This window comes from Vipera berus (assembly GCF_964194415.1).
Source record: "Vipera berus genome assembly, chromosome: 4".
NCBI lineage: Eukaryota > Metazoa > Chordata > Lepidosauria > Squamata > Viperidae > Vipera > Vipera berus.
The window spans coordinates 79,152,172-79,174,969 of record NC_138206.1 but is presented as its reverse complement, the minus strand read 5'-3'; the positions used below and the strand labels follow the sequence as shown (position 1 = coordinate 79,174,969).

Here is a 22,798-nt window from a genome sequence, read left to right as displayed (position 1 = left end):
GAAATAGTGGTGACATGATAGCAGTATTCCAGTATTTGAGAGGCTGCCACAAAGAAGAGGGAGTCAAATGATTCTCCAAAGCACCAGAGGGCAGGACAAGAAACAATGGTTGGAAACTGATCAGAGAGAGGAGCAACTTGGAATTAAGGAGAAAGTTCCTAACAGTGACAAGTAACCAGTGGAACAGCTTGCCCTCAGAAATTGTGGGTGCTCCATCACTGGAGGTTTTTAAGAAGAGACTGGAAAGTCAGTTGTCTGAGATGGTATAGGTTCTCCTGCTTGAGCTGGACTAGAAGACCTCCAAAGTCCCTTCCAACTCTATTTTATTCTATTCTATTCTATTCTATTCTATTCTATTCTATTCTATTCTATTCTATTCTATTCTATTCTATTCTATTCTATTCTATTCTATTCTATTCTATTCTATTCTATTCTATTCTATTCTATTCTATTCTATTACCCAGGATTTAATTTTCCTTTATTATTATTATTATTATTATTATTATTATTATTATTATTATTATTATTATTATTATTATTATTATTATTATTATAATTATAATTATAATTATAATTATTATTATTTTATTTATTCAATTTCTATACCGCCCTTCTCCCGAAGGACTCAGGGCGGTTAACAGGGCATATATAAATAACAGTACAAAAGTTAAAAGAAAATTAAACAATGCCCAATTAAAATACCATAACAATAAAAACAGTAAAGACCCATTAAAAAACCCCTAACCCCATCAGGCCAGACCAGCTAATTCAAATAAGTGGGTCTTCAGCCCACGCCGGAAGGAGCGAAGTCCGATGCCATCCGGAGCTGAACCGGCAGTTGGTTCCATAATGCCGGAGCGCCCACAGAGAAGGCCCTCCCCCTGGGGGCCACAAGTCGACATTCCCTGACCGGAGGCACCCTAAGGAGGCCCTCTCTGTGGGCACGCACATGGCGGAGGGGAGTTGACGCCGGCAGCAGGTGGTCCCCGAGGTATCCCGGACCCATGCCATCTAAGGACTTAAAGATCATAACCAGAACCTTGAACCTCACCCGGAAGACAACTGGTAACCAATGTAGCTCGCGGAGCAAAGGTGTAACATGGGAGTACCGGGAAGCTCCCAAGACAACTCTCGCGGCCGCATTCTGTACCAGTTGGAGCCTCCGAGTGGTCTTCAAGGGAAGCCCCATGTAGAGAGCATTGCAGTAGTCCAGGTGAGAGGTCACAAGCGCATGAGTGACCGTACACAGGGCATCCCGGTCCAGATAGGGCCGCAACTGGCGCACCAGGCGAACCTGGGCGAAAGCCCCCCTAGTCACGGCCACTATATGATCTTCCAGAGTAAGTCGTGAATCTAGGAGGACTCCCAAGTTGCGAGCCCTATCCACGGGGGGTAAGGACTCACCCCCCATAAGAAGAGATGGAATATTTTGAATGTCCCGGGATGCCGGAATGCACAGCCACTCAGTCTTGTCAGGGTTGAGTTGAAGTCTGTTCCTCCCCATCCAGGCCCGAACCGCCTCCAGGCAACGGGACATCACATCGAGGGCATCACTGGGGTGGTTTGGGGTCAAAATGAAAAGTTGGGTATCATCGGCATATTGATGATACCCAACTCCAAACCCACGAATGAACTCACCCAGCGGTTTCATGTAGATGTTGAACAGGAGAGGCGAGAGGACCGACCCCTGAGGAACTCCACAAGCGAGAGTCCTAGGGGTCGACCTCTGCCCTCCTGCCAACACCGACTGCGAGCGTCCCAGGAGATAGGAGGAGAACCACTGAAGAACTGTGCCTCCCACTCCCAATCCTCTGAGACGCCGCAGCAGGATACCATGGTCGATGGTATCGAAAGCCGCCGAGAGGTCTAATAGGACAAGGACAGAGGAATGTCCTCTGTCCCGAGCCCTCCAGAGATCATTCACCAGAGCGACCAATGCCGTCTCCGTGCTGTACCCGGGCCTGAAACCCGATTGGAACGGGTCTAGATAATCCGCTTCATCCAGGACCAGGGGAAGCTGATGCGCCACCACACTCTCAACAACCTTCGCAAGAAAGCGAAGGTTGGAGACCGGACGAAAGTTGTTCAAAACAGCTGGGTCCAGAACAGGCTTCTTGAGGAGAGGTCTCACCACTGCCTCCTTCAAGACGGCGGGGAAATTACCCTCACTCAAGGAAGCAGATATAACTGCCTGGAACCAGCCTCGTGTCCTCTCCCGAGCTGCATAAACCAGCCAAGAAGGGCACAGGTCCAATAAACATGTGGTGGAGCTCAGCCTCCCCATAATCCTGTCCACTTCCTCAGGGGTTACAGAATCAAACTCCTCCCAGATAACATCGACAAGACCGCCCGTGTCCTGATCGTCAGACTCTGCCCAGTTGGAGTCCAGTCCGGTCCGAATCCGAGGGATTTTATCCAGCAGATGTTGTCCAAACTCCTCGGCACGACCCTGCAAGGGTTCCTCCCTCACCTCCTGATTAAGGAGGGAGCGGGTCACCCTAAACAGGGCGGACGGGCGATTATCTGCGGACGCGATGAGGGCAAAGAAGTAATTACACCTCGCCATCCTCATCGCTGCGAGATAAGACCTAATAAAGGTTCTTAGTTCCAACCGGTCGGATTCGGATCGGCTGGACCTCCAACAGCTCTCTAGGCCCCGTTTCCGACGCTTCATCTCCCGGAGCTCCGAGGAGAACCATGGAGCTCGTTGGGATCTGCACCGGGTCAGGGGCCGCAAGGGTACAACTCGGTCAAGTGCCTCAGTGGCCGCCCTTTCCCAGGCTTCCACTAGGGCATCCGCCAAGTTGTGAGCAACGGAGGCAGGTGGGGACCCCAGCGCCGCCTGGAATCTATCAGGATCCATTAAGCGTCTGGGGCGGTACCATCTAGTTGGCTCCGTACCCCCACGGCGGGGGGTGGCAAAACGGAAGACCAGCCGCAGGAGATGATGATCGGTCCATGACAGGGGCATAATAAATGGAGAGCCCCCACCAAGATCATCAAACCACCGTCCAGATAAGAATATCAGGTCAAGGGTGTGGCCTCCCTCATGGGTTGGTTCAGAAATTACTTGCGTCAGGTCCATGGCCATCATGGAAGCCATGAACTCCCGAGCTAGCTCAGATGAGCCTCCCAGGGATGGTAGATTGAAGTCACCCAAAACTATAAGTTTGGGGAACTCAATCACCAACCCCGAGAGGATATCGAGCAGCTCGGGCAGGGCTGCCGCTGCGCGACTAGGCGAAAAGTACACCAGCAGCAAGCCCAACTGCGCCCCCGGACCAAATCTCAAAAAGAGAGACTCACACCCAACTATCTGAGGAACGGTGGTCTCCCGCGGACATAAGGTCTCCCTGATAACTACCGCCACACCCCCACCCCTACCTTGAGCTCGTGGCCGGTGTAGCACCCGGAAACCTGGTGGGCAGAGGTCAACCAAAGGGACCCCACCCTCTGGGCCCAACCAAGTCTCCGTGATGCAAGCCAGGTCCGCGCGCTCACCCTCAACTAAATCCCTAACAAGGGGAGCTTTGTTAACCACGGACCTGGCGTTCAGATACACCAGCCAGAGCTCAGGAGGCTGCACACCCTCGCTCCCGGACCCTCGGGGAAGAAGCAGAGGGTCGGAGCGCCTCACCGCTTGCAAATAGCGGAGACGGCCCCCCCGGTAACGATACGGCCCTCTGTTTATGCACCTGCTGCCATTCCCCATCGTGGGAATTGGTAGTCCCACGACCCGCTCCTAAGCCCCGGAGACAACCACACCCAAGCCTGGCCTGAGCCATGGTTGATTGGCCACCCCCCATAGCCAAACAACCCCCACCCCCTCCCACCCCTCTCCCTAGCCCCATAAAAAATTTCGATAGAAAATTAACCAGGGGCCTCCTATTAAATTAATGTTGAAGGCCCCTGCCCCTGCCCAGCCATCTCTCAGGGTCCCAACAATCGGGCCCTTCATCGAGATTGGGAGTATTTGAAAAGGCGGGTCGCACCCAGGAGAGGGGGGCACCCCTGAGGGCGAACAAGTCTGTGCTGGTGTATTGCCGCATATAGGTCCAGCAAGTCCAGGATAGGCAGTCCCATAATTGGTCATATCCATGGGAGGGTCAAAGCACGGGGATAAATATCTGGATCCACACCCAACTTCACTGCCACTCAGTTGGGTGCCCCCAGAGACAGGCCACCCCCCGCCCTCTCATGACGGGTTGCAACTCTGTTCCTGGGGGTGGTCCAAGATATACTCTGGGTAGGCATACCCCATAGAGCTCCCACCTCTATGGGGCTGCAGATGTAAAGCCAAGCCACGCTCCCACCGTGGCTAGTACCCAGGTCCGTCCAAATCCAAGGGGAGAGGGGGGGGTAGGCACAGAGTTGGTAGATGTATATGTTCAAGGCAGAAGGGTAGGCAGGCCAAGGTAGTAGAGATGATCTGGAAACGACGTCACCGCCGCTGAAGCGGTCCAAAAGCGGTGCAGGAACCACATGTCGCCGTTGCTCCATTGAGGTGACACGCGGTCGTCTTCTCCGCCGCTGAAACAGCCCGAAGATGCCGTCGCCGCCGAAAGCGGCCCGAAGCCAGGATAGAAAACCACCACCGCCTGTTGTGACTCAGGGCCAGCCTGTGGGTCCGACAGCCGGCTCCGATGTATCGGAGGACTCAGATGTGGGGGAGGAGGGAAACGAACCGGCTGATGATGATGATTTGGAGGCTTTGCAGAGCCCTCAGCCGGGGACCTCTTCTCAGCTGTGTGAGCCCGAGAGTGCGGAGGATGACGACCCACAGCTGGCCCTGTTCAAGGACGCCCGACGCAGGAGGCAGACGAGCAGGGACAAACAAAGGAAGGCTATGGGACTCCTCGGGAGGAGGCACAGGGAGACCACGCCCTGAGCTCTCTATAAAAGGAGTGTTTGGGGAGGGGCTGGTTGCTGAAAGCAACTCTTTTGCTTGAGAAGATAAGCTCTTGTGTGTTTACTATTAAATCTTGGCAGAAGCCTTTTAGCCTTGGACGCTTTCCAGTCTCTTCTTTTGATTAGGGGTGCGAGAAGAGGGCTGGTTCAGAACACCGCCGCCAAGATGACTCACAGTCGCCCTCTCCGCCGCCAAAACGGCCTGAGGGCGACGACGACGCCGACAGCGGCCCGAGGCGGCCTGGGGCAACATGGGAACACCACCGCCGGCGAGAGGGGCCGAAAGCCCAGAAAGCGCCAAAGCCAACCGCCGGCCACTGCAAACGGCCCAAATAGGCCCGAAAACGCCGGTGCCGCCGAAAGCGGCCCGAAAACAGGCCCCGGAAATGTCACCGCTAGCTGCTGGCCGCTGAAAACGGCCGGAACACGCCATTGCCATCACCGTCGCCGCCGAACGCAGGCCGCCGCCACCGCCGAGCGCGGCCTGAAAGACCGCCGCAACCAGTGCCGAAGCCGACGCCCACGCCGTTGCCGCCATCGCCGCCGTTAGAGCAGACTCACGGGCGTCCCCCTCGCCGACCGAGAACAGCTCGGGAATGCCAAAGGCGGCCCAAAACGGCCCGGAGCAGCAGGAAACGCCGGAGTCGGTCACGAGCAGCTGCAGATGGTCCAGAAAAGGCAAGCAGCAAAAGGCAAATAGCCGGAAGACCGCAGGGCCAGCAGACGGGCAGCTCGGTAGGTAAGAGTCTGAATGGGCCAATGCCAGCTTCGTCGACCTCCTAGCTGCCTCACTGCCTGTTACCATAAGCCCCCAATCCCCATCACAGAGAGCCTAAAGGCTCCTGAGGGGCTCCCAAGGGACGCCTAACAGCTGGAGCTCGCGGAGCTCAGCCGAGCATGTCCGCCATCTTGGGCATGCGTAGGCTTTCTCCTCATAGACCAGTGTAATGTGTTTTAACCTAAATTGTGCTAAATGATTAAAAGCAAATTTACTAAATGGCATAATGTACCTGGATTGAGAACTACCAGAAGTACAGGCAGGATTTCAAAGAGGCAGAGGAACTAGAGATCAAATGCCAATATATGCTGGATCATGGAGAAAGCTAGGGAGTTCCAGAAAAACATCTGTCAACGCTGCTAACATCGAATGTTATTGCTTGACAAGAGATGAAGAAGTAGCCATTTCATGTTAAACTTGTGTATCGCTTTAAGAGATTGGGAGGGGGGAAGAGGAGGATTGTTCCTCAAGGCCATCTGAAATTAAAGAAGATAAGAGCTTGGTGGGTATTCTAACGGAAGGGAAACTGATTCTTTAAATTAATAGGAGAATATGATTAATGACAAAATTAGAAAGGTGGAGAATTGTGTTTTAATATATTGTGCAAGGGGGCGGAGATTTCAGATTCCAGCTTTCTTCGAGCAAGCATTTGCCGGTGTATTAGGCTAATAAAGGAATTTTAAGGTAAACAATGCCTCAGTGTCACTTGAAAAGCCCATACGTCGGAAACTTGACAACATCTACTTCTGCTTCATTGACTATGCTAAAGGATTTGATTGTGTGGATCACAACAAACTGTGGCAAGTTCTTAAAGAGATGGGAGTACCAGACCATCTTATTTGTCTCTTGACAAACCTATATGAGGGTCAAGAAGCAACAGTGAGAACTTGGAAAGGAACCACTGATTGCTTCAAAATTGGGAAACAAATTTTATTTGTTTGTTTGCAGGCCGAGGAGTATAGTCACCATCTTGTGGACAAAATCGCTCAGATTTGGGCCGGTCTGGACTCTGACTGGGCAGAGACGGATGGGGAGGAATCAAGCAATACAGTATTGAGACTGTCATTTGGAGTGAGTTCGATCCTGTTACCCTGGATGAGGTGGACAGGACCATGAGGAGACTGAGTTCCACCACGTGTTTATTGGACCCGTGCCCCTCCTGGCTGGTGTATTCAGCTCGGGAGGAGACACGAGGCTGGTTCCAGGCAGTAATAACTGCTTCTTTGAGAGAGGGTACCTTCCCTACTGCCTTGAAAGAGGCAGTGGTGAGGCCCCTTCTCAAGAAGCCTGCTCTGGACGTGGCTATTTTGAATAACTATCGTCCGGTCTCCAACCTTCGCTTTTTAGCGAAGGTTGTTGAAAGCGTGGTGGCGCATCAGCTCCCTTTGTTCCTGCAGGAAACTGATTACCTAGACCCGTACCAATCGGGCTTTAGGCCCGGGTACAGCACGGAGACGGCATTGGTCGCACTGGTGAATGATCTCTGGTAGGCTCGGGACAGGGGTTGTTCCTTTGTCCTGGTCCTATTAGACCTCTCAGCGGCTTTTGATACCATCGACCATGGTATCCTACTGCGGCGTCTCAGAGGGTTGGGAGTGGGGGGCACTGTTTTACAGTGGTTCTCCTCCTACTTTCTGGGCCGTTCGCAGTCGGTGTTGACAGGAGGGCAGAGATCTGCCCCAAGGCCTCTCGTTTGTGGAGTTCCTCAGGGGTCAGTTCTCTCTCCCCTCTTGTTCAACATCTATATGAAGCCACTGGGTGAGATCATTCGTGGTTTCAGGGTGGGGTATCATCAGTATGATGATGATACCCAGCTTTTTCTTTCCACCCCGAACCAACCCAGTGATGCCCTCAACGTGATGTCCCGTTGCCTGGAGGCGGTCCGGGTTTGGATGGGGAGGAACAGGCTTCGTCTCAATCCTGCCAAGACTGAGTGGCTGTGCATACCGGCATCTAGGGAGAACCAGTTTTGTCCATCGTTAACTATGGGGGGTGAGGTGTTACCCCCCCCCCCGTTGATAGGGCTCGCAACTTGGGCATCCTCCTGGACTCACGGCTCAGTTTAGAAGACCACATAGGTGCCGTGACCAGGGGGGCTTTTGCCCAGGTTCGCCTGGTGCACCAGTTGCGGCCCTATCTGGACTGAGATGCCCTACGCACAGTCACTCATGCGCTCGTGACCTCTCGGTTAGACTACTGCAACTACATGGGGCTGCCCTTGAGGACCACTCGGAGGCTTCAGCTGGTGCAGAATGCAGCCGCGCGAGTTGTGATGGGAGTCTCCTAATACTCCCATGTAACACCTCTTCTCCGCGAGCTGCATTGGCTTCCAGTTGCCCTCTGGATGAGATTCAAGGTGCTGGTGATGACCTATAAAGCCCTACATGGCATGGGCCTGGATTATCTAAGGGAGCACTTGCTGCCAGCGTCAATTTCCCATCGTCCTGTGCGCTCCCACAGGGAGGGCATCCTCAGGGTACCACCGGTCAAGGATTGCCGACGAGCAATCCCCAGGGGGAGGGCGTTCTCTGTGGGCGGATTATCCTAGGGAGCACCTGCTGCCAGCATCAACTTCCCATCGGCCTGTGCGCTCCCATAGAGAGGCCCTCCTTAGGGTGCCACCGATTAGGGAGTGCCGGCAGGTGATCCCCAGAGGGAGGGCATTCTCTGTGGGCGCGCCTGCCCTTTGGAATGATTTACCTGTGGAACTCCGGACCACCCCCAATCTGCATTCATTTTGCCAGGACCTGAAAACCTGGCTTTTCGATTTATCAGGCCTGGACTGAAGGGGTTTTAGCTTTTTAAATATTGTTTTAATTGTTGGGCTTAATTAATTAAATTTATTTTAATTTTATATTATCTTTTATATTGTATTTTATGCTGCCCTGTAAACCGCCCTGAGTCCTTCGGGAATAGGGCGGTATAGAAATCTAATTAAATAAATAAATAAAATAAATAAATACCAAACCTGTCATTCCTTCCCTCAAGGAATGGGTACATCACTTGCAGAACATCTGGCCCATTGTTAGGAAAGCTCTGGATGAAGCTCTGGATAAACCTGGTTGATATGTTTGTTTTCTTCTCTTCCCCCTTCCTCTTTTGTGTTTTACAGGTGGATCTGAGAAGGGCACTAAATCACGGGATTCTCAAAACAACTTAGTACCTATGGATTGGCTGGATTTCAAACGGACAGTTGGACACTGGAGGGAGGAGACATGAATGGGCATTTTGATATAACCTTTCGTGCACGAAATCTTCAGACCTTGCTTTGCCTTCCTGCTATCATTAACTCTCAATAAAAGCTCCTGTTGAAACAATGCCTGTTTCAAAATTCTGCTTTCTTGGGAGATCTAGTTAAGGCAGGTCCTTACAGATCTGGTCCAATTAACATCTGTTTGTGTCACAATTAGAATACAGCATCATTCAGGATATAGGATACCAATAAGGATAGTGTGTAAGTATAGCTTTCTTTCTATATAATATACACTAACCAGAATGCCAGGCCCCCAATAAAAAGTATTTTGTCATATGTAACAGTGATGCCCTCGACGTGATGTCCCGTTGCCTGAAAGCGGTCCGGGAATGGATGGGGAGGAACAGGCTTCAACTCAACCCGGACAAGACTGAATGGCTGTACATACCGGCAAGCCAGGATACTCAGAACATTCCATCCCTTAACATCGGGGATGAGTTATTACCCCCTGTTGATAGGGCCCGCAACCTGGGTGTCCTCCTAGACTCACAGCTATCCTTGGAAGATCACATAGGAGCTGTGACCAAGGGGGCCTTATCCCGGGTTCGACTGGTGCGCCAACTACGACCTTATCTGGACCTGGATGCCTTACGTACAGTCACCCATGCACTTGTGACCTCTCGCCTTGACTACTGTAACGCTCTCTACATGGGGCTGCCCTTGAGAGCCACTCGGAAGCTTCAACTGGTGCAGAGTGCAGCTGCACGGACACTTTTGGGGGCCTCCTGATACTCCCATATCACACCTCTCCTCCGTGAGCTGCACTGGCTTCCGGTTGCCTTCCGAGTGAAATTCAAGGTGCTAACAATGACATACAAAGCCCTACATGGCATGGGTCAGGACTACCTACGGGAGCACCTTCTGCCAACGTCAACACCCCTCCGTCCTGTGCGCTCCCACAGAGAGGGCCTCCTCAGGGTGCCACCGCTCAAGGAATGTCGGCTGGTGGCCCCCAGGGGGAGGGCATTCTCAGTGGGTGCGCCAACCCTCTGGAACTGCTTGCCTACCGAAATCCGGATGGCCCCCGACCTCCGCACCTTCCGGCGCGACTTAAAAACTTACCTGTTCCAGCAGTCCGGCCTGGCCTGATAGCTCTTGGGGTCTCAGTTGTTTTTACTATTGTTTTCACTACTGTTCAACTGTATACCTACCTTACTCTGTACACCGCCCCGAGTCCCTCGGGAGAAGGGCGGTATATAAAAACAAACAAACAAACAAATAAATAAATAAATAAATAAATAAATAAATAAATAAACATGGACAGAATGTAGCGATAAGTCTGATCTTGTCCAAGCAATTTGCAAGAATCCCTGTTTCCATTTTGCTAGTCTCTCATAGAGTAATAGTCCTCTTTTGAAAAGTTATAATGTACTTAAGATGTATCTTTTTGATCCTTACATATTAGATCCATTTTTCAATTATATCTATTTACAGGTAGATCCCCATTTGGACTACAAATGAAAAAAGCAGACATATGACACATGGACATCACCAGATGGTCAACACAGAAATCAGATTGACTATATGCTCTGCAGCCAAAGATGGAGAAGCTCTATACAGTCAGTAAAAACAAGACCAGGAGCTGACTGTAACTCAGACCATGAGCTTCTCATTGCAAAGTTTAGGCTTAAACTGAAGAAAGTAGGGAAAAGCACTAGGCCACTCAGGTATGAATTAAATCATATCCCTGTTGAATATACAGTAGAGGTGACAAATAGATTTAAGGAATTAGATCTGATAGACAGAGTGCCTGAAGAACTATGGACAGAGGTTCGCAACATTGTACAAGAGGTAGCAACTAAAACCATCCCAAAGAAAAAGAAATGCAAGTAAGCAAAATGGCTGTCTGAGGAAGTTTTGCAAATAGCTGAGGAAAGGAGGGAAGCAAAAGGCAAGGGAGAAAAAGAAAGATACGCCCAATTGAATGCAGAATTCCAGAGAATAGCTAGAAGAGATAAGAATGCCTTCTTAAATGAACAGTGCAAAGAAATAGAAAAAAACAATAGAATAGGGAGGACCAGAGATCTTTTCAAGAAAATTGGTGAGATGAAGGGAACGTTTAATGCAAAATGGGCATGATAAAGGACCAAAATGGCAGGGACCTAACAGAGGCAGAAGACATTAAAAAGAGATGGCAAAATTACACAGAAGAACTATACAAGAATGAGCTTAATGTCCCTGATAATCACAATGAGTTGGTCACTGACCTCGAGCCAGACATCCTAGAATGTGAAGTGAAGTGGGCCTTAGAAAAACTGAGCAACAACAAAGCTAGTGGAGGTGACAGTATTCCAGCTGAGCTATTCAAAATCTTAAAAGATGATGCAGTAAAAGTGCTACACTCAATTTGCCAGCAAATTTGGAAAACTCAACAGTGGCCACAGGATTGGAAAAGATCAGTTTACATTCCAATTCCAAAGAAAGGCAGTGCCAAAGAATGTTCAAACTATCGCACCATTGCACTCATTTCTTATGCTAGTAAAGTTATGCTTAAAATCCTACAAGCTAGACTCCAGCAGTATGTGGATCGAGAACTACCAGAAGTACAGGCTGGATTTCGAAGAGGCAGAGGAAATAGAGATCAAATTGCCAACATACGCTGGATCATGGAGAAAGCTAGAGAGTTCCAGAAAAACATCTACTTTTGCTTCATTGACTATGCTAAAGCCTTTGATTGTGTGGATCATAACAAACTGTGGCAAGTTCTTAGAGAGATGGGCGTAGCAGACCATCTTATTTGTCTCTTGAGAAACCTATGTGGGCCAAGAAGCAACAGTGAGAACTGGACACGGAACCACTGATTGGTTCAAAATTGGGAAAGGAGTCCGGCAAGGCTGTATACTGTCACCCTGCCTATTTAACCTATATGCAGAGCACATCATGAGAAAGGCAGGGCTAGATGAATCAAAAGTTGGAATTAAGATTGCCGGAAGAAATATCAACAACCTAAGATATGCAGATGATACCACTCTAATGGCAGAAAGTGAAGAAGAACTAAAGAGCCTCGTGTTGTGGGTAAAGGAGAGTGCAAAAGTTGGCTTGAAACTTAACATTAAGAAAACAAAGATCATGGCATCCAGCCCTCTCAATTCCTGGCAAATAGATGGGGAAGAAATGGAGGTAGTGACAGATTTTATTTTCCTGGGCTCCAAGATCACTGCAGATGGGGACTGTAGCCAAGAAATTAAAAGATGCTTGCTCCTCGGGTGGAAAGCCATGGCAAATCTAGACAGCACACTAAAAAGCAGAGACATCACCCTGTCAACAAAAGTGCGTATAGTCAAGGCTGTGGGCTTCCCAGTTGCAATGTATGGCAGTGAAAGTTGGACCATAATAAAGGCTGAGCGCCAAAGAATTGAGGCCTTTGAACTCTGGTGCTGGAGAAGACTCCTGCGAGTCCCTTGGACTGCAAGGCGATCAAATTGGTCAGTCCTAGAGGAGATCAACCCTGACTGTTCTTTAGAAGGCCAGATCCTGAAGCTAAAACTCAAATACTTTGGCCACCTAATGAGAAGGAAGGACTCACTGGAGAAGAGCCTAATGCTGGGAAAGATTGAGGGTAAGAGAAGAATGGGACGACAGAGAATGAGGTGGCTGGATGGAGTCACTGAAGCAGTAGGCGTGAGCTTAAATGGACTCCAGCAGATGGTAGAGGACAGGAAGGCCTGGAGGAACGTTGTCCATAGGGTCGCGATGGGTCGGACATGACTTCGCAGCTAACAACAACAATGATGCTTTTTTAAAAACTTTCAATTTGTTTGTTGTACAGAACAAGCATCCAATTTGATCATAATCAACAGATGCAGATCAAACAAATCATCCAGGAAATTGACATTCCCATTCAGTTCTGTTTAAAAAGAGTCATGGATATGAAATCATATCTTTCCACTTTTCAGTCTAAGCAAAGGAAAAAAATATTATCCAAATACTGTAGTGAGTACCTGAAAGGGAGGAACATCAATTAAAAAAAATCATCTAATCTTTTTCCTTTTTCCTTAGTGTCTACAGAGTGAGTTATTTATTGAAGTCTTTAATCTCTTAAAAGTCATTTCAGACTACATAATGTGCATTATTAATTATTATTGATCATTAAAACCTTTTGTGCATTTAGTTTCATATTGGCATAGTTTAAACTAAATTACTAAAATCTCTACCAAAGTGGGGGGAAAGGAGTGGTCATTTACTGTACTAACACAGTTTGATTTGAATTCACTCAATTTCTTTCTTTTAATCAGTCTGTATATTTTCATCTTCAATATTGAGAAACGTCATTAAAATTAGCAATGGTACCACCTTGAAACCACACTTGAAATTGGTTTGGAAATACTGATTCATAAACAATTATTATCAATGTATAATCCTTTTGCAAACCAATAACAGAAAAATAAATGTACTAACTTTTTGATGAACAGATAATTTTTCTATAAAATAATGCAAAATATTATACCTTCAGGTCACTTACCACACAATAAATGAAGTTTGGCAGGATTTTTTTTATTTCAAGAGTTATAAAAAGGATTAGCAATCACAGCCTATTTTATTTTAATTTTAGCTGCACAAAACCACTAATAACCTTGATGGAATATCTTTTTTCAGTTTGCTCCCTAGCTGATGACTAAATAAGCACTTTGTTATTAAAATTCCATCCCTTTATTTATTTATTTATTTATTTATTTATTTTTGAGCAACTTCTACTAAGAACTAAGCAGTTCTATTGGGCTGATATACTTGGCCAATAAAACAAATAAATTAATAATATATAGAAAAGTGTTATACTCTCCAATGGAAACTTTCTATATGAATATATCATCTCTTTATACCATGTTTCCCTGAAAATAAGACCCGGTCATATATACCTCCAAAAGAGGCATTAGGTCTTATTTTGGGGGGTTGTCTTATTTTTTCCCCAACACCTGTCATGCCTCGTGGCACCAACAGCCTCATCCAGCAGCCTCTGTGGCCGCTGGCCCACTTCTTCTGTGGCCACTCACAGCAAGAGGCCACATGGCGTGCCACACTGGTGCCATTGCCACAAACAAGGCAGGTGGGGAAGGGGGTGGAGCTGCCCCACATGCCCCACACCTGCTTACCTCAGGGTTTCCGCAGCCAGGCCACTCCCCACTTGGTGACCTCCCCGCACTCATTCAATGACCCGGCTGCCTGCCCGCCTCTTCCCTTTCACTCTCCTCCTCAGCCAGATTGCCATACTATGGAGGATGGGTGGGGGAGGCTCAATCGTTTTGAAGCCAGCAGTGAGTGACAGTGAAAGGCTCTGCCGCCACTGCACAACAGCCACATCCACTGCTGGAGAGGCTTTCTTCGGTCCCGACCACCCCTGCTTCACCCCACAGACCACCTGCCTGGCAGCAATTGCCTCCACCTTTTGCTCTGCCAACTCTCTATTGGCTTGCACCATCACCAGGCAGCACCAGCCTTTCCTGCTGCCTCCCTCCACCTGCCACACTCTTTTCTTGTGCAAGCAGTCTATGTCATTTCTCCATCTGGGCAAAAAGTTTTTGAATGCCTAAGGGGCACTTGGAAACTGAGCAATTTGCTTGGTTTCCAAGCACCCTAGGCGCCCAAACACTTTTGGCCCAGAGAATTGATGGACACTGAAAACTTCATCTGCTTGCAATTGGGGCACTTGGAAACAGAGGGAATTGCTTGGTTTCCAAGTGCCCCATATGCAACCAGTTGAAATGTCCAGTCTCCCTCTGAGTGAAAAGTGCATGGCATGTCCAGATGGCCTGCCTACTCCCCCTCCCCCCGGCTATGCCTCTGCACTTGGACTTACCCACACTGTGCGGAGGGGCCAATGGGCTGCAGCCAGACACGTCAGCCCCCATGTGCTCACCACCTCTTGTGCTGGCCATGCCCACCCCAGCCTTATTTTTGGGGTAGGACTTACAGTATATTAGGCCCACCCCACCAAAAAAATCAGGCTACAGCTTATATTTGGGGAAACATGGTACAACAAAGGGAAGTATAACTTTTTTCTAACATATTCTTTGTATTTAATTATAGTCATCTGAGATTTTTTGAATAGGTAAAATGTCACTATTTTGCTAATTTACAATAGGTCAGGAAAAGAGGATTAAAACAGCATTTTACATGCTGTATTATAGGCCTAAATAAAAAAGCTTTAGAAGATAGGTGATGTAATTTATTGTCTATCAGATGATACAGCTTGTTAACACTATGTAGTAAAAATAAAGTTAAAAAAGAGGAAAAATGTTTTCTCAGACCAGTTATTTCTTTCAAAATAAATGTCTCAAAGAACAAGATGGGAAGTTCATAGACTGAAAGCTGGATGTCAACAGTTGTGATATTTGTAGTTTGGCTAAGACACCATTAGGCTGGAAAGCAGGAGAGCATGAGTTCAAGTGCTGCCTTAGACATGAAAACTAGCTAGGTGATCTTGGGCCAGTCATTCTTTCTCAGTCCAGCTTACCTCACAGTGTTGTAAGTAAGAAAATATGATATATTTATTTTCAGGATATTGTCTTGTAGATGAAGAACAGAACTCACTCTTTTGGGTTTATTTGATTGATACTAATAAAAGTATCACTCTGTTATTTTGTAGTGATTTTACTTCTTTTTCCTGCCTTGTATGAATATGATTTTTAAAATATATTTAATTATACATACGCATACAATTGGAACATTTTTTCAATATGTGATATTTCAACAAATGTGTGTGTTTTATGATTTTATCTGTTAGATACTGGGTTCGTTGCTTGATTGACGAGACGAAGCAAGTGAGTTCAGCAAAGATCATTGTTTATTTGGTTGCAGGAACTGAACTGAGAAACAGGGCTGCAAATGCAGCAATTTATACCCTGGCCTCTAGGTGGCGGCCAACAGATTTAAAGCAACCTATTGTCACCCTAGAGGCAGCCAATGGCGGCGCTGGAGACGGGTTGTCCGAGGAGCTGGGAGCCGTTAGCCAGCTTCCCTGCTTGAGCAACCTTCCAGCAATTAACCCCACATGATATTCCTTTAGCAAGACAAAGCCCAATATATTACACCCCTCCCCTCTTGAATGTACACATATTATAACAACAAAGAGAATGATTGCAGCAAATACAAGTTTTACAGAGGTACAACAGTAATATGCAATGTACACATTTTTCCATACTGGCTAATACAGAGACTCTCCTGGCTAGCAGTGCATTAATGATACATACATTATAACATAACATAAGTCATTCAGCAAATTTGTAAACAATCTTTTCAACATTTAACTATATTTATATTGGTGGATTTAATTCTATTTTTTCCATATAAACCCTCTCATGCTTTTATATTTGTTAATCGATAAGTGAAAAAGTAGAAAGAGAAAAGAAAAGAGAGAGACATAGAAGAAAAAAAAGAAAAAGAAAAAAAAGAAGAAAGAAAAGGGAAACAAAACAGACAAGAGCACCGAGATACAAAAAATAACATATAACTTAAAATATGTATCCCTCCTAATTTAATATATATTTATTCCCTCAATTTCATTATTCTTTTTAACCATAGCTAAGAATGTATTTAACTATTTAAACTTTAAGCATTCCATTCAATAGTTCTAATCATTTAATCCTTTAACTCTCATTCAAAACACATTTTTATGCTTTTCTTATCATCACATTTAAATAACTAAAACATTTGCTTTTGTTTAAATCATTTCAACTTTTTTTAGAAGAAAAAAAAGAAACACATATTATATTAGTTAAGGGGGGAAAAATAAATTCATCCCTCTAAGAGTAGTATATTTCAAAGTTTTTCCATTTCTTTAGCCATATTCAAGCAAATGTTTCTTTTTTAAGTATTCTCTCTGATAGGCTCCATCTTTTTTTCCCTGAATTTCCATTTTAGTCTTTTTTCTCTGGCCATTGCCTTTCTTAATCAATATGTTTTGCTGCATCATTTGTTTCCCTGTAAGGAATTTTTTCTCATTCTTTTCCTTATCTTCAAAGTTGCTTAGACGTGTTAAAATATTTCCCATTTGAATTAAATCATATTTTTTTATTTTATATGGTTCCATCTTCAAGTCTCTATTCTCAGAATTATGTTTAGTCATCTCTACTGTATTTTCCTGAAAATTTCTTGGAGTGAAATTATGTTGAAAATAAGTTGATTTATGCTCTCATGGTTGTTCTGCATTTCCTTGTAGTTTAAAGTCATTGTCTTTTGAAATTTTTGCCGCTTATCATATGTTTCCTTTTGTGAAGTGATCATTTTATACCGTTCCATCTTTAAGTCTCTATCCTCAGAATTTTGTTCAGTCATCTCTACTGTATTTTCCTGGGAAATTTCTTGGAATAAAGTTAAATTGGAAATAAGTTGATTCATGCTCTCAAAGTTATTCTGGATTTCTACGTAATTTAAAATCATTGTCCTTTGAAATTGTTGTCACTCATCATATGTTTCCTTTTGTGAGGTATTCATTGCTTCAGCTGTGTTATTCTCACTTTGTTTGCAAAGCTGTATTTTCTAAAAACTTTGAGGGTCAGAAAAGAAAACAAAATCTTCATCCACCAGCAGGTGTCAGCATTTGCTCATTTTTCAGGTCTTTCTAGTCTTTTTTTCTTTCTCTAAAGGGTAAGTTTCGCCGCTAACCAAAAGGGAGGGAGCAGAGTCCCCCTCCCCCTTTCCTTCTTTGGAGATCTCTTATTTGGGGGACTTTCTTCTTCAGGAAAATAGGTAGGATAGAGAAAATCAATATTCTTACCCAGATTAAAGCATGCTGTTTGAGATCCGTTTAGTTTAAAAGCTTATGACTTCCGTTTGTTTTCAGCTATGACTGGACATGAAGTTAACCAGCCTTTTCTTCTGTTGGTTTCTGGGAGGCTTCTTCTGGACTGTTCGGAGAGACTGCCGTCTCTCCTAAGTCCCTGGGATTTCCTTCCTTCATTCCACCCCTCCAGGGTGGGTTCTGGCCCCTTAGGGTCCCCAACAAAAAGAAATTTCAGCCGAAGGATTCGGCATTCCGAATCTTCCAACTGCTCTGCTGAAAAACAGGAACCGGAAATTCTAATAAAATATTGATACATACAACATAATAGCTTACTTATTTCAGAACAAAATCTTGTAGACATGCTGGAGGCTTGCAAACCCTCGTGGAATGCCTGGGAGAGTCAGGCACTCCCTGGCCCACCAGCTTGCCCGCTGGCCTGGGTAGACCAGGGTCCACAAGTTCAGCGAGTCAGGCTGACTCAGAATTCTCTGGCTGGCCCTTTCAGGTCAGCCCACCCCAGCGTCCAATTGCTCCGCCAAGTTAGCACAGCGGCTGTAGTGTTCTGCTTGGCTTTCTCCATCAGGGGGCCCATGTTGCACTCCTGGGCTTTGCCCCCCTATGGCCACCTCCCCGTTGCTCTGACTGCTTGGGGCCTCAGAGCCTATGGATTGATCAGCCTGGCTGCTGGTTTGTGGTCCGTGGATGGGACCTGGGACAAAGTCTTCGCTTTGTGACCGTTCTGGAAAATGCTTTCTAAGCTGATCGATAAGGCGACGGATGACTTGCCCGCCCTCTAGGCTCACTTCGTAAGAGAGAGGGCCTGACATTTTGGTGATTTCCCTGGCACCCACAAGTTCCCATGCCCATAGTTCCTGGCACACACCCCGTCGTTCACTTGCAGCCCGCTCAGGGGTTTTGGGTGAGAGAGAGCAACCTGTCCAGTTTCGTGATTAGTTGCCTCCCCCAGCGCAGCTCTGCTGGGCTTTTTCCCATTGCCGTGCATGGCATGGAATGTTGGCAGAGCAAAACGTTGGCCAGTCTGTGGTGCCAGTCACCGGTCACTATGCATTTCAATGATTCTTTCGTGGTGCAAACCATTAGTTTGGCTTGACCATTACTAGATGGGTGAAATGGAGCGATGTCACATGCCTAATGAGGTTTGCCCTCAGAAAAGCCTGAAATTCTGCCGCAGTAAATTGGGCCCCCTTATCAGACACTATGATGTCCAGTAGCCCATGCGTTGCAAAGAGTTTTCTAAGCACCTGGATGGTCCTAGCAGTAGTCATATTTGCGATTGGTATAACTTCCAGCCATTTAGAGTGGCTGTTGACCACTATAAGAAAGAGCTGTCCCTGAAAGGGCCCAGCGAAGTCTATATGAATCCTCGACCAGGGTGTGTGTGTCTCCTCCCACCTGTGGATGGGACCATGCGGCATTTCAGGCCTAGATTGCTGGCATGTGTAACACCCATGTACTTGAGCCTCAATGCGACTTTGGCATTCTGGAAATCAGTTAGTATAATGTCAGATGGCCTCACTTGGCCCATCTCTTACTGCAATTGCAGATGAAATTAAATGTCTCAAGTGAAAGAATGGATATGGCTGAACCCATGTCCAGCTCCATCTTGCAGGGGACCCCTTGCAGCTCCACTTGAAGTCTAAACTTCAGCTTAATAGGGCGGCAAGCTCTCGTACAGCAAATACTTCTGCAGCTGGAGCAAAACCCTACACTACACTGTCCCGGGGCCCCAGTACCTCTCCTAGTCAGGATGTCCAACTGGCAATTCGATGGCCGGTCCCTCTGGAGACCTCTGCAGATGGACGCAATGTGGCCAGTCTTTCCACAAGCCCGGCACATGGCTGTCCGGAACCTACAGTCCATGCATTGGTGGCAGCCGCCACACCCTGGGCACCTAAGTAAAGGTTCTGTCTTGTAAGTTGTCCCTTGTTGCTTGTTGCTGTGACGCTGTTGGTCATTGTGTCTTTGTAGCTTGTTGATTTCTGTGTTGTCTTCAGGGTCTTCTGCATGTTCGGCATCCTCGTGGTGGACGGCTTCCTCGTGCTGTGCTGTGCTGTTTTGGCAGACCGCATGGCTCGTATGGCCCCGCCAGCGGCTTCATCCGCCATGATCTCTTTCAGCACGCCTGGGAATGACAGAGTCTCTTTGGCGAAGAGTTTTTGCTGTAACTCTCGATTCTGGAGACCGCAGACAAGCCGGTCTCATAGCCTCCCCTTGACGTCGGAGAACTGGCACAGGCGTGCGGCCTGCCTCATTGTTGCGATGAATTCAGACACTGTTTCACCTGGTTGCTGAACTCTCAGTTTGAATGCATGGCACCAAGCGATTACCGATAGCTTGAGCTGGAAGTGGTCTCTGAGCCTTTTCTTCAAGTCCATGAACATTACAGACTCCAATGGCGTTGGTGCGAACAAGTTCTCCACGATGTCGAACGTGGCTGGGCTGCACACACAGAAGCGTAGCAGCCTTCAGGCCATCCTTGGCAACTTGATTCGCACATAGTTCTCAACCCTGGTTAGATACGAAGACCATCTTTCTGGGTGAGCTATGTCAAATTATTCCAGCTTTCCGACCTTTGCCATTTCTGTTGGTCTTCGCGGCTGGGGCTCATTGTCTTTTTGTCCTGCTCCTTCGTTGCCCAGGGACTGGTCCTCTGGGTGTATGGTCACTAGTGTGGCTGTGCTAGACCGACCGTAGGGAGGGGAATTGCTTTTCCTGCCAGGCGTGTTCAGCCTCTCCCCTAGTGACTCTTCAGCTCAGTTGGAGGAGCAGGATCCCACCTTCGTCACCAGTGTTAGATACTGGGTTCGTTGCTTGATTGACGTGACGAGACGAGTGAGTTCAGCAAAGATCATTGTTTAATTGGTTGCAGGAACTGAACTGAGAAACAGGGCTGCGAATGCAGCAATTTATACCCTGGCCTCTAGGCGGTGGCAAATAGGTTTAAAGCAACCTATTGCCGCCCTAGAGGCAGCAAATGGCGGCGCTGGAGATGGGTTGTCTGAGAAGCTGGGAGCCGTTAGCCAGCTTCCCTGCTTGAGCAACCTTCTAGCAATTAACCCCACACGATATTCCTTTAGCAAGACAAAGCCCAATACATTACATTATCATTACTTTCAGAAATGCTTGCAAAAATGCAAAATATATGTTGTTTAGATTTTAAAAACTGAAGGCAGTCTACTAGTCATCAGCTCATTACCAGAAAAACTTACATTTTCCAAACAATTATTTTTCTTTGCTTACCAAATGAAACTTTGCACTAGCAAAACAACCTTTATGTAACCATTCTTTTATATCTATATTTATATTTCTTCTCCAATTGCATCCTTCTTAAACCTGTTCAATATCCATAAGTTAAATGTTTTCCTAATTGTGTTAAATATTCTTCTTCAAGCCTCTACATTACAAAGCAATCTTCTTCTGAGGGCAATTACTAGATTTAAAATGTTATTCAGATATTTCTGGAGGAATTGCATAAACAGGATAAAAACATGCAATTAACAGATATTAACACAACAGTAATACCTATTATAATGTGCATTCCAAGTCTTGCCAAATTCTTCACAGTATGGTAACCAATTCCTTTAATTCCTCCAGTCACCATGGCAACATTACCATTTTGAAGAGGAAAAACTGCCCAAAAAGACAAAAGAAAATAGTTAGGAATTGTTTTGTAACAAAAAAATTACTCATCAAAACAAAAGTATCACTGACCAACATTTTACATGTTAATTACAATGATGCTTGTAATTAACTGTTTTCCAAGGCAGTTTATGTAGCAGTACAATCATAAGAAAAATATGTAATTGTTTTAAAAAATCAATATTATTAAAATTGTTATTTTTTGAAATGTTTCTATATCACATTTTAATAAATGGCCCAAAGATTACTGTTGCAACTGCAAATAAGAATGGAATATATAATGTAATGTACCATTAAACCTGGGGATGTTAATATGCAATGCCACATTAAATAAAACCAGTGAACTACATTGAAATGTTATTTTAGAAAAGATATTGGCCACTTTTACTAATAAAGGCAAATATACATGCCCCAGGATGTCACAATATCAAATCTGGGTTGGTCTCCAGGACCAGCGATTTAGTCTTCTGAGCTTTTGGATTTGTGCTGGAGCTCATCTGCAGGGAACTTCTCTCTACTGGAATATGTGCTTTGGGCTATTCTGAGTTGAATTGATAACTTGGGTAGCTTTGGAGCTTGTATTTGAATATGAACCTTTACAGTCTTAATACAGTAAAAAATTAGTGAAATGTCTAAACACCTGGAATTGGATACACAGAAGTTTGGATTAACTGTAACTGAAGTGAAATACAGTTTTTAACAAACTCAGTTTTCAGGGATAATATCTCAATTGTTCAGATCAGGATGATTATCATTACATAAATGAATAATTAATAATAATAATAATAATAATAATAAATAATAATAATAATAATAATAATAATAATAATAATAATAATAATAATAATAATAATAATAATAATAATAATAATAATAATAATAATAATAATTGGAAGGGACCTTGGAGGTCTTCTAGTCCAACCCCCTGCTCAGGCAAGAAACCCTATACCATTTCAGACAAATGGTTGTCCAGTCGCTTCTTAAAAACTGCCAGTGTTGGAGCATTCACAACTTCTGGAGGCAAGTTGTTCCACAGATTAATTGTTCTAACTGTCAGGAAATTTCTCTTTAGTTTTGACCAAGTAAAACACAATGCAGCTCTATTCCTATATAAAGATGTTTTAGCCTCCAGTCCCCTAATCATCTTCGTTGCTCTTCTGTGTACTCTTTCTAGAGTCTCAACATCTTTTTTACATCGTGGTGACCAAAACTGGATGCAGTATTCCAAGAATTCCAAGGCATTGTAAAGTGGTATTAACACTTCACATGATATTGATTTTATCCCTCTGTTAATGCAGCCTAGAGTGTGTTGGTTTTTTTGGCAGCTGCAGCACACTGCTGGCTCATATTTAAATGATTGTCCACTAAGAATCCAAGATCCCTCTCACAGTTACTACTATTGAGCAAGGTACCACCTATACCGTACCTGTGCATTTGGTTTTTCTTGCCTAAATGTAGAACCTTACTTTTTTCACCACCG

General features: G+C 45.8%; 1 protein-coding gene across 3 annotated transcripts in view; it reads right to left on the bottom strand.

Moving 5' to 3' along the window:
- The window catches only part of LOC308667820 (E3 SUMO-protein ligase ZBED1-like), a 309,814-nt gene that overhangs the window by 241,911 nt on the left and 45,105 nt on the right, over positions 1 to 22,798 (bottom strand). For 2 of the 3 annotated variants that reach the window (XM_081327333.1, XM_081327335.1), the window contains exon 2: positions 21,202 to 21,309. The exons of the other annotated variant lie outside the window; for it this stretch is intronic. In XM_081327333.1, the coding sequence (XP_081183459.1) occupies positions 21,202 to 21,309 (108 nt within the window). The remainder of the gene's footprint in view (positions 1 to 21,201; positions 21,310 to 22,798) is intronic. 3 annotated transcript variants of the gene reach the window in all.